We start from the raw sequence: 12,552 nt of genomic DNA, 5'->3' as shown, positions 1-12,552 counted from the left end.
CCTGCCCGTCTAAGCTGAACGCTCTCTTTTCAAACATATATTTATAAACATCGAGTAAATATTACACACCTTCGTATATTTACGTAGGTGGTTGTAAAACTATGACCTATTTTTCGCAATTTTGTCATATTTTTTTTTATTTTTTTTTTTTCTCTCACTTTTACCAAACCATTCCGAAACGTTCAAATCCTGCGACGGATTTTGCGAATGAATCGGTGTCGTATTAATTTACCTCTGTCATTTTTTTTTTTTTTCCTCTGCCACGCGCACGTGTACGGAAAAAATATATTTTTTCAAAACTTTTCCGCCTGATGTGGGAAAAGTTAGTTTAAGAATGAGGAAAAACTGAAACTTTTCCTCTCAAATGCAACGATCATCTTTCCCTCAATGGATTTAGTTATCGTACGATGTCGTCATACGTGATAAAAAAATTATGATGAAATTGTCGATTTAATTTTTTTATACTGTAAATTTAATCGCGAGAAATTATAACTGTTTCTTTTTTTTTTATCATCTCTTTAACGACAGATTCGCGGCTACCCGTCGATATACAGACTCAATTCATTCTTCTAGGCATCGCGATTTCAATGTTTACTATAATATCAGGGAGGTTAATAAACTCTAGTTTCATTAAGAAGAAGAACAAGAAGAAGAAGAAGAAAAATTAATTAACAAAACTATCAGGCATGGTCAAAATTTAAAAAAGAGTTTGTGTGTCGCGTAAAAATGTAAAATTGATATGAAAATTAGTCGAGTAAGCTGTAATGAAATAAATTTATACGTTTCTATAACAATACCTTATATATACGTTGCATAGTAAATTCAATGAGACATTCAAAGTAAAAAGTGTTTTCGTTTCTTAGAAATTTTGTACAGCAAAAACGTTATCAGCTCAACGCAAGAAAATTTGTGCCGATGTTAATGAATTCGTTTGAAATGTAAGGTGACAAAAAAAAAAAAAAGGCATCAAAATATTTCAACGGTAGTGTGAAAAGGTTTTTAAAATTATTAACCAAATTACGTATAATTTTTTTTCTTTTATTACAAACACTCTTTGATAATAAATTTATAAACATGGTTGAATTTTTTACGTGCAAGATTTAAAAAAAAAATACGACCGATTAGAAGGACAGAGATTCAATCTAATATCCCCGAAAGTTGATAAAATAAACTTAATGTTAAATATTTGGTCCCCCGAATAAGATATGATAGCAAAAAACAAAAATAAAAAAAAAAAAAAAAAACGGAGGGGCTCGAAGGTGACATTTGCAAATTCGGCGATGACTTCATCGCGAAATGTGATAATATGACATATTATACACCGCAAGTTTATAAGAATGAATGAATTTACGTAATTAATATTTGAATCTCGTTAATTACGCGATTAGCGCCAGCGATTAGTTATAATATATATATTTTAAACGTAATTTATTTAATTTAAACCTATATTAAAAACTATAAACATAAACACATTAACGTGATTAGTTTCTATAATGTGTAAAGTGATACAATACTCTTTACCCGGTACGGTAAAAAAAAAAAAAAAAAATCATCCCCATAGTGAAAAAATATTTCAATCTTTAATTTACCGCAATTATTCTCGGTATGCAAGTTGCAGGAAATTTTTTATAAACATGATAATATGTGAGAATAAGTCGTTTTTCCTTATACGCGCAATATCGTTGAAAATTTTCTCCCGATTGAAATTGCTTTTTTTTTTTCCCCGTTTTAGGTTTTTACGCGTGAATTTCTATTGCGTCGTAGGTTCGGCGGGCAGGCCTTTGAACAGAGCGGCGTTTAACATCGCTGAGCAAAAAACGTGCTCATGTATTACAACGTTTGTGGAATTTTAAGGAAAAAGAACGAAGAAAAAAAAGAAAAAAAAAAAAAAAACAAATAATTTTTTAACGGCTCAATAATAAAATATGTGTGCGCGGTTAATGAGACATATGTGTCATCATTTAAAATAGGTCTTCGACGTTGCCGCACGAAATATAATTTAAATATCTCGTCCGCTGCTTCGACGCGCTGATTGAACCGAGAGACGGACCAATTTTTTCACGTGCCTGAGCGTGTGTGGAAAAAAAAAAATGGAGGAAAATAAAATAAATATACAAGCATGCAGAGTTGTTAAATAAAAAATAGCGTCAGAGGCGAATGAAAGATTTTTCCTCATCTATTCGTGGTGAATAAAAATATGCTCCAGATAAAAGTAGAAAACAAAGAAAAATTGGATAGTTGATAATTGTTTCAAGATTTTCTCAAGATCGATGATTTTCAAATTTTGTGCATTATATCACGCAAGGATGTGTACGAAAAGTCCGTAGCGACACATAAATTCATTGCAATATTCAATTTGGATTAAATACAACGATGAGATAAGATGCTGGGATTTTAATCTGTAATATATAGGGAATTATTTCGACGCCTGCACGATAATTTATTAATGAGAGATCAAATTATACGCGATTAAACGCGATGCGATCATTTTCGTGTATGTGTGTGTGTTTGGGAGCGTGTGTGCGGGGGTGCACACACACACACACACACACACACACACACACACACACACACATTATATACATAACATACATACGTATTTCGGTTCCGATTCTCCGAAGAGTCGTAAAATGTTTTTACATCGTGGCAGATTTACGCGTTTATATTACAGGTTGTGTGTTTAATATGACACGAAAGATTATTATGTATACCAAATATGCGACATTTGAAATAACAATAATAATAATAACAATAATAATCAACGCTTGAATATTTAAAGCGAAATGCTTGTGCAAGCAAAAATCAAATTTTAATGTGCATGAACATCGATGATTGTGGTAATTAAAATTCGTAGTATATACTCGTATGTGTGTGTGTGTGTAGATATAGCTAATTCGTCAAATTTTTATAACACGATGTCAAGTCTCCGCCCACTTTATGAAATTCATTGCTTCCTCCCCCCCCTCCGTCTTGCGTTTCCTTTTTTCGACATTAGTTTTATTTTCGATTAAACAGATCTGATTTAGCGCGTTGCCGCGCAAAACTTGCGCAAGATTATGCTAAAATGGCGTCATTGCGTCGGTTGAATTCCGTACGGGATGTAAAACAGAGAAAAAATTTTATCACTCGGTTTAAAATAAAATCGCACCATATTGTAAGAGAATACATTTTTCAATAAAAGCAATTGGATTACTTGGGCGCATTCAGAACTATAAACTGTGCACGTTTGTGTATTCTGATAATTTATAATTTAAACAGATCTAACATATATCGTTATACATATAATAAACTTCAATTATTTCTCGAAATGCGAACGAGATCTTTGGAAAAATTCATGATTAACCGTAACAATTTTAAGAATCTTTCATCAAGAATTAAAGGATGAAGAAAAGAGAAAAAGATTTTGTCCGGCTTTTCGAACCGCGAGCAAAAACTCGCAAATCATACACGCGCATGTATCGGACGCGTTATATGAAAAAAAAAAACTTGCGAAAAAATGTCGCAAAGTTTTAGGAATGTTGGCGAGATTTTCGGCAAATCGCAATTAGCAGAGTCGCAAATTAATCGATATCGAGGTTGGGGCGAGATTGAAATTCCGAATTTGAAAAGTTCCGAACGCGTCATATTCTCAATTATTTGAAGCTTGCGATAAAAAAGTCGAACTTTGACCAGACATCAAAGTTTCGAATGGTCCGAAAGCCGACGCACAAAGTTCCGAAAGCGCGAAAGTGTGAGAATTTTTAAATCCCAAACATCGTAATACCGTACAATCGAAAATTTTTAACTCCGCGAATTTCTGTCTCGGTGAAATTTCACCGCCTTGATGTTTCTTTTTATATTTTCGTTTTTTTGTATCATCGATATTTTCACCTTCGGGATGCCTGGTAATTCCGATTTTCAGTTTTTTTTCTAATTTTCGTACACCAAACACGTCGATTAAACTACGCTGTCCGAGAGCATGCTTCGACTGTCGAAATTTTACTCCGTCGCAAGTTTAATTATCGGAAATTTGAGTCGTCGGCTTACCGAAAAAGCTTCGTTTCTTTGCTTCGATTTTCGCCGTAATACGCGACTCGAAATTAGGCGCTTTCCGAGCTTGTTACAATTGCGGTAAGTTTGCCGTCGTAAAAATTGACCTCGGATAAACGGATAAACGAAAAAACGAAGAAGAATAAAGAAGAAAGAACGAGGCACGAGCTGCAAGCTGCAAGCTGCAAGCTGGATCGTCACGAGAGGGGATCGGGTGCCACGCTGGCTGCCCATGAAGGGGGCTCGCCTTTGGCTGATCTGTGTTAACGAAGACGGTGGGGGATACACGGCTTATAAGACACGCCGGCCTCAACGATGAACCAACAGTCGGAAAACAGTGAATCAAGTTAATAAACTCTGGAAGAGCTCGATCCGTCACATTCTCGCAGACTCGGCGTTACGCGAAAGAAGAGAGAGAGAGAGAGAGAGAGAGAGAGAGAGAGAAAACACTTCGCACGTTGCGAGATATGCGTTCGTTTGATAAATGATAATTGGCAAAAAAAAGAAAAAAAAAAAAAAAAAAAAACAACAACAACGACGAACAAAGAAATAAAAAAAAGTTTAATTCTATTCGACTCTCGTTTTCAGTGTTGGGGAATTCATTGTTGTTTATTTTTTTTTTCCCCCCCACTCTCTCCTTGTTTTATCATCGTCGGATCATCGATAATAATAATAATAACGATAACAAGTAACAAGTGTACGAGGGAAAAAAAAAAACACAATCCGGTATTAGTTGTATAATACATATATATATACATATAATATATACCGCAGAAAGTGGCGACGTGAGGATGCCTTGAAATTTGAACCGTTTAAGTTTGTATTAAATTGATGGCGCGCGTTTAGGAGAAACATTAATCGAAGAAGTTGATATTATTCGAAAGAAAAAAAAAAGAAAAAAAAAAAACGAAGAATTAAAAAATAATAAAGACAACAACGAGGAGAGACGAGTAAATAAAAAGTCGAATATACGTGTAAAACAGACTGTAAAAAGAATAATATAAGTTTTATATATTGATCGTCAATCAAACCGACGTGTAAAAAGCTTGTGACAATTTATCTATCCCGTTGACTTTGTACAAACACGTATTACATACACAAACACCGATCCCGTCGGAGACGTAATTCGAACCTTTTGAATTATAAGAACCTGCAGCGAACGATTTCCTCCGAACGTGAGTACAATGTTAAAAATCTTACTTTCACCTCTTGTTAAAAATGTGTATAATATCATCTCGTGCCGTACAACCATGGACTGAAAAAGAGAGAGAGGATAATCTTTTCACTCGTGTCGTTAGATTTCTCATAATTATTACATCAGTCCGTAGAGTAAAGTCGAAAAACTTGCGCAACGAAAGGTTGAATTTACTTGATGAAGTAATATTTTTTATTTATCTGTTTATTTATTTTTTTTTCTTTTCTTCATTTGTTTCGTCGTCAACGAAAATATTGTTATAAAAAAAAAAAAAAAAAAAAAAAAAAAAACTCCCTTACCGTAACATTGATAAGGATTGCATCATTCTAAATTGTGTGGTGGTGTAATTTTTATCAATCGTATGGTTAATTTCGCTCCTACAAATACATTTAATATTTATATCGTATATAACACGATGCGTAGAAATGCATAAAAATTTAGAATCTGGAATAGTTTTGTCTTATTCTTTCTCGTAGATTTATCAAAATTCTTTCGTATTTCAACATATCCAACACTCTTTTCACCTTGATTCGTGTCTTTGAATTTGATTTTCGCTTTTTTGCCAATCCCATTTTGGCAATTTCATTGTTTTAATATAACGATTTTCAATCAACAAACAACTTCGAAGACTTCGAGTTTCGTGTTATATCGAAATCCGTTGTGCGACGCGCCGATGAAATGAATGATTACTTTAATCATTAAGTATTCGTTCGTTCGTTCGTTCATTCATTCGTTCGTTTATTCGTTCGATCGTTAATTTATTTCTTTTCTCCTTTCCCTCCTTTCTCCTTACTCGATTAGCACGATTCATAAATCGTACGGTACATTTTATTTCGCGTGTAATCTTGAACAAAAAAAATAAACAAATAAATAAATACAAATCTACGTATACCGTCGCATATTTCTTAACGAACATTAATTCGTTCAAAAATTATACTCCTTTTAAATCAGAAACTCATCAACTACACGTCCCGGAAACGTCTGAATCGAACGCGTTCAAAGACGCGGAATATTACAATAATAATAATAACAATAATAATAACAATGAAAGAAAAAAAATCAATTTAATTTAATTACATAAATGGATGTATTACACATATCGTACGTACAATTAGTTATCGATAGGAAAGTTCGAGTGGCTTTTGTCGAAGATTGCGACGCGTTGAAGAAAAAGAACGAAAACAAGTAAAAAAAGAAGGGGTGGGGTGAAAAAATGAAAAAAAAAAAAAAAAATAAAAAATAAAATATTCCATCAATGATACGAATATTATTACGTTTGATTTATTGTTTCCTTGTATCCAATAATTCCGCGGCTATATCGTTATATTTACTATTGTAGAGGCGATTACGCGTATTTCAGGACGGTTGTTTTTACTACAACGATAGAATCGCGCATGTACGAACATGTGTATATAATATTATTATTCAACGTTGGGTTAATTGATAAATTATAAATACATAAAACGATAATGAAAAAGCTTATACTGTATACACTTTTCCATCGCTGGTTTATTTCCATAGCTGATTTCGCGTCTTTTCGCCCGTACGACTTGCGGAAAAAATTATACCACGTATATTATGTAATCGACGGTTTTCCTTCTTTGTTTTTTTTTTTTTTTTTTTTCATTTTATCGTTCTCATCCGAAAAAGCAAAAACGACATTTTGTATTCGACACGCGTTGTATTATATTCAGCCTCTCGCTTTATTACGTTAAATAACAACAAATATATTCCGACCTCTGACGCCTCGAGACGTTATCTCTTTTTCTTTTTTTTCTGCTCTCTCGCACCGCCTGCGGGTGTGAATAAATTTTTAAGAAGGTTGGTTGGCCAAGAATAGTCGAAAATTAAGAACATTCGTCGAATCGACGAGTTCGTAAGCTGCTTGTATCTTTTTGTGAATACAAAAAAAGGAAAGTATAATGCAAAATACTGGAATTACGGTGAAAAGCTTGGATATGAATTTTTCGTTTCAAATAACGCTCGAAGATTGTTGAAAATGCATTAAATTCTTTCGATTTCACTTCACGGTCAATGACAATTAATTCACTTAGAAGACAATGGAATATATTTTCTTCGTATGAAAATTCGATTAAACACTTTTTCTTTGTCATTTAATCCGTGTATGTTTTTATATTTAATTTTACAATATTTATCACCGATATTCCAGATGATTATAATCGAAACAATCAACTTCAAGGTCGAATTAAAATCTGTTTCGGTGATATCGTAGAAAATATATAATCTTACGAGAAAATAAAAACGTCAACGATTTTGAAAATATGGCATAAAAGGAGGTATTAAGAAAATCTACGAGGAGTGTGAAAAATGTTTCGGATCATATTTTAACCCCGAAACGACCGATCGGGATATCAACGTTAGAACCATCAAGGACCATTCAAAATGAGATGAGAAAAAATCCAAATTCGCGTTACATCTTTTTTCCAACACTGATGCAACAGCTTTCGAACAGATAACCAAAAGAGTAACATAATGAATTTTACTTTTCTTTTACTAAACCAGTTTTATAATTTCGCGTCAAAATTCCCACTTCACGTTAGATTTTACCTCGGTAATTCCACCTACTGTTTACCGAAAAGAAATTCTTCAACGGGACGAAGTATGCTCTTTGTGATTTAAAAACTGTACGATTCGTGGGATTCCGGTAAAGAAAAGAGAGAGAAAAAGAGAGAAAAAAAAAAAAAATTGTTATCCCTGAATTTAAACTCACCGCCCTCGCAGCCCTTGGTCAGCATCTGTCTGACTATGGCCGTTTTACTCGTGTACGCATTGGCGTTCGCCACGGATGCGCAGAGTCTTCTAAATTCCCTGAAAGCATCATCCCTGCATTTTCCAACGGGCGTTTCCTTCTTCGGCGAGGCTTTCGACGTCGCCGGAATCGGCTCAACGCTGGATTTCGATCCACCGACGGATGTTTTTCCCTTGTTGGACGAATTATCGTTGCGCGAATCATTTTTCGCCGAAGAATCTCTTTTCTCAGTATTTTTCTTCCCTGGTGATATTTTCTTATTCGCGTTCTTGACAGGGGCTGAAAATAAGAATTATAAACATGAATCGTACATAGAAAATTTAATAATTGCGGTTTGTTTGTACATAATATAAAAATTACAATTATTCGATATTAATTCCATAATTTTCAGTCAATTTAATGCAATGAGAATCGTTGAGCGACGCATATTTACTATTGTCATATTTCTATTGAAAGTTCGACGTTATTTTGTTTTTTTGTTTTTTTTTTCCTTTTCTTTTTCAAAATCTTTTTCTCCTTTTCATCACCGCACCTTTGTTGTCATCGATAAATTCGAAACTGTATTTACTTCACGATTCATCGTTTATAATTTTTTCCACCGTACGCCTCGTAACTTTTTTGCGGGATTTTTCTTCTTGTCGACAAAATTGGACAGAACGCGAGGGTAGAAAAAAAAAAAAGAAAGAAAGAAAAAACGTAAAACCAAAAATCTTACGTACAACGGCGCGAAGAATTAAACATGAAACTTGAGTCGTTCGAATTTACATTAAATACGATTTTTCTCACTCTCCATCTTGGTCTAAGAATTTTCGTTTTTTCACCAAAGAGAATCCCGTGAGAAAAATTTGAAACCAATCTATCGAGTCTATCGATTCGAAAATAGTGTTTTCGTATTTTTTCTATCAGTAAAAATCAAACCCGTGATTCGAAGGATCAAAATTTTTTTTTTTGGTTCCACTCTTCGCCACGCTTGAAAATAGAAGAAGAAAAAAAATCACCGATGGCGATCGTCAAACGTGGGTCGGTTTCGCGTAGGATGCCCCATATATACAGATACGTATTGCGGTATATCGTGTATTCCGTGCGTGAATATTAATCGAACATTTAATTTTCGATAAGGCATTTCCACAGGGCAAAGTGAACCTAGGATATTCATTCACCTGCACAAGGGTTCAACTTATTCATGCAGAAACTCGGTTTTCGACCTGACGGAAATTGTTACAGTGTAATTTTCTACATATACATATACATGTATGTACGGTCTGTGTAATTTCGTTACAAAACATGTATAACAAGGTTCAAATATTCCGATATTTATAATCACTTCGTGAAAACAATTTTTCATCACGTTACTACAAGTGTGTTCGGAGAGATTAACAATTCCGTGTGAAAAACAGCAATAAATCAAAAAAATAAAAAAATAAATAAACAAATAACGTTTATAACATAAAATCGATCGTCCGTCTTACCCGAATCGTTGAATTCCTCGAGTTTTCCCTGGACGAGTTCCTTCCCCTCGTCGTCGAGTTCCTGCCATCCAGCCACGTCGTCGTCGAGATCGTCGATGCGTTTAGTGCTCGGCCTCTGCTTGGCGAAAACTTCAAAGATGCAGGTCAAGTGATGCCACGCCTTCATTTTCCCATCGCCGAACGGGTTCGACATCAATTTCGCGACCCTGACGACACCCTGCTCGATCGGACATTTGCACTTCTTGCATTTAGCTCGTCCGGTTTTCGCACGTTCGACCGCAAACGGTTTTTCCTCCGGCGATTCGTCGCCGTCCGACATCGCGATTGCAACGTAAAACCCTCTTTCGTTTTTTCGCACCTGCAAAAATGAAAGGGAATCAAGTTTGCAGCGTCAGTGTAAAGATTCATTTTTTTTCGTCGCAACCGCAGCGTCGTCCCAATTAGAAATAATCTATGATCTTTGAAAAGCAAACTGTGTTCCGATTTTGGAAATTAAAGTTGTTCGAAATTTTCAAAACAATCGTTCTAATATCGATTATTTCGTTACGTCAACGTTACTAGCTTCAATCTGGTGAAAATAATTCTTTGTCGTTGCGACCGCGCCGTTTTTTCATTTCTTCGAGACGGGGTGGGGAACAAAAAAATAGAAAGAAACGCTGGAAACTTTCCACGTTTAAATTCCGCGTTGCGTATTTCTCCGGCATATACAATTTATTGTGCGTACAAAGGAAGCTTAGCGGACAATTTCTATATAAATCTCGAAACAACGTTTATAACAAATTCCGATTTGGCATATATCTTTGTACTAGATCGCATGTTTTTATTTCGGTGTAAAAACGTAGATGAAAAAGAAATAATGGGAGAAAAATGCTAGTTCCTGTGACTAGTTGTTTATTTATTTATTATTATGTATTTATTTATTTATTTTTTTGTTATAATCATTACGAACCGAAAAACATACTTCTGGATACAGAATAAATATGATAATTTTGTAACTAATAACCAGAAAATCTTAAAATATTTAACGTGTTACAGCTTGTATTATAATCACACTTGGTGTCAGATACTTCTATGAAATATTTTTTGTAATTTCAATAATATGTTCAAACCCTTACAGTGAGAAAAAAAAAAAAATAACGACGTGTCACGATTATTGTAAAGAATCATTACGGCATATTTAAGAAACACAAATAAGTATAAGATTAATCCTTTACTCTGAATTTGTACCGAAATATTTTATCATACATATAAACAATGTAAAAATTCGTGATTATTGTTTCGCTTAAAAAGCGGGGTGCTGTAAATTCAACGTAAATGAGAAAGAAGACAAAATGGAAAAAGTATCCTTTCGAATTACTTACTTTTTTGTTTTTTTTTATAAATCGTGTATAAATGCGAGGTCACGTATAGACAGCTGTTATAATTATACACTCCGTTCCCACCCTTTCAGATTTATCGACCGTCGTAATTTTTGAGCCGACAATTTAAGAAACCGCGTTCACTTCATTCATACTCATAAACACCCCGCTTCACACATTTTTCCATTCTTTATTCCTCCATCGAGCCTATAAATTAACGCTAAAAAAAATTTCGTCGAGTTCGATCGATGATAAATAAATTTTCGTAAATTTTTTACAAAATACAACGTAAAATACGAACTTTCGTTAGTTTCATCGTCTACGATCGAATAAAAAATCAATAAAACAATCGTTCTCACAGTCAAGAATTCACCATTTTGTCGCAATGAGGATTAAAAAAAAAAAATTTTCTCAACCAGATAAGAACAACATTATCGCCTACTCGACATTTTATCGTACGTGCGATTCGACGACCAATCAAAGCTTTGACCTCAGTTCGGCATCGCCGCGATTGGACGATCGCGTTAATTGAAAAACAAAGATTATACATACATTAATTACACACATAATTGGTGCGGCTAATTATAGACGTGCGCTCATCGTCCTCCTCCCCCCCCCCCCCATCCACTTATTACTTTACGCGACATGTATTTACACTTACATTATATTAAACATCGTGCGCACGTAGATATTAGCGATCGGCTTATAATCGGCGCGCAATTAAACGATTGCTTAAAACGTTGCGTTAATTAACGTCAACGCGTTTTATTGTCCGGCGAAAATTTCGCAAAAGAGCATTCGACGAGCTCGGTGTTGTTTTTTTTTTTTTTCTTTTTTTTGTCTTTTTTTTTTTTTTATTGTCCAAATCTCATTTGTTACTATTATTTTTTTAACACTGCATAAATCAATATCAAGAGAACGAAATTAACTACGATTGCCTGAACATTAATTATCGCGAATACGTGTGTGATTTTTTTTTTTTCTATTTCATCCTTTTTTCCACTCTGCGATACGAAAATCGCTTTGACGAGACAAAAAAGAAAAAAAAAAATAAACAACGCGTATAATTTATTTCGCGTAGGTTTTCAAATCGTGAGAAATGAAGAGACAGCAGCAAAGGAGGAAAGAAAGAAAGAAAGAAAGAGAGAGAGAAGAAAGACGAAACGAGAAATGATTATTTCTTGATTAATCGATGTACTTATTTTTGCATCATTATTCCGTAACAGCATCTCGGGCGTTGTTCACATTTTGGGTAAATTAAAAAAGATTTTCCCGACAACGAGTGGGAGTATTTAAAGCATACCGTGATGTATAAGATTAAACGCAACTACTGTGCAAAAACGCGTGGTTTCAAGCAAATGTTTGTATGATTTATTCGCATCGTAATTACATGCTTTCAGAAGTTGAAAAGATGATGCGGACAGTCGCCTCAACGAAAGCCGCAAGGATTCCAGAAGTAAATGACACCCGGTTAGCTCGAGTCGCGGAAAAACGAAACTACGGTAAGGAAGAAGTTCCATTTTCAGCAATTAATTACACGATGAAAGATTTTTTTTTTTTTTCTCCCGCTGTGTTTTACATATTTAAAAACACGCTCGCAAAGAAAGAAAGGAAGAAAGAAAGAAAGAAGGAAAGAAGTAAGAAAAGGTAGTGAGAAAATACGATCAGTTATAATGTACAATATCGATGACAAATATTTCCAGACGACACGTATTCCGTATTATTTATTAC

The 12,552-nt window shown here is 34.4% G+C and overlaps 2 protein-coding genes across 6 annotated transcripts in view; one reads left to right on the top strand and one right to left on the bottom strand.

Moving 5' to 3' along the window:
• The window catches only part of LOC124175461 (DNA ligase 3), a 78,885-nt gene that overhangs the window by 37,924 nt on the left and 28,409 nt on the right, over nt 1-12,552 (bottom strand). For all 3 annotated transcript variants that reach the window (XR_006869168.1, XM_046555741.1, XM_046555742.1), the window contains exons 2-3: nt 9,464-9,821; nt 7,956-8,273 (exon numbers count right to left, since the gene is read on the bottom strand). Coding sequence is in view for 2 of the 3 variants with exons in the window: in XM_046555741.1 (XP_046411697.1) it covers nt 7,956-8,273; nt 9,464-9,782 (637 nt within the window). In the remaining variant the exon portion in view is untranslated. The remainder of the gene's footprint in view (nt 1-7,955; nt 8,274-9,463; nt 9,822-12,552) is intronic.
• LOC124175472 overlaps nt 4,307-12,552 on the top strand; it is a 35,446-nt gene continuing 27,200 nt past the window's right edge. Inside the window, exons 1-2 of one of the 3 annotated variants that reach the window (XM_046555769.1) lie at nt 4,308-5,204; nt 12,225-12,323. In XM_046555769.1, the coding sequence (XP_046411725.1) occupies nt 12,233-12,323 (91 nt within the window). In that variant the 5' untranslated portion in view covers nt 4,308-5,204; nt 12,225-12,232. Of the gene's footprint in view, nt 5,205-12,221; nt 12,324-12,552 lie in introns of all 3 variants that reach the window. The other 2 variants (XM_046555768.1, XM_046555771.1) reach the window with 2 other exon arrangements.

Source organism: Neodiprion fabricii, chromosome 2 (genome assembly GCF_021155785.1).
Source record: "Neodiprion fabricii isolate iyNeoFabr1 chromosome 2, iyNeoFabr1.1, whole genome shotgun sequence".
Taxonomy (NCBI): domain Eukaryota; kingdom Metazoa; phylum Arthropoda; class Insecta; order Hymenoptera; family Diprionidae; genus Neodiprion; species Neodiprion fabricii.
Note: the sequence above shows the minus strand (reverse complement) of the source record. Positions and strands in the feature narration are given on the sequence as shown.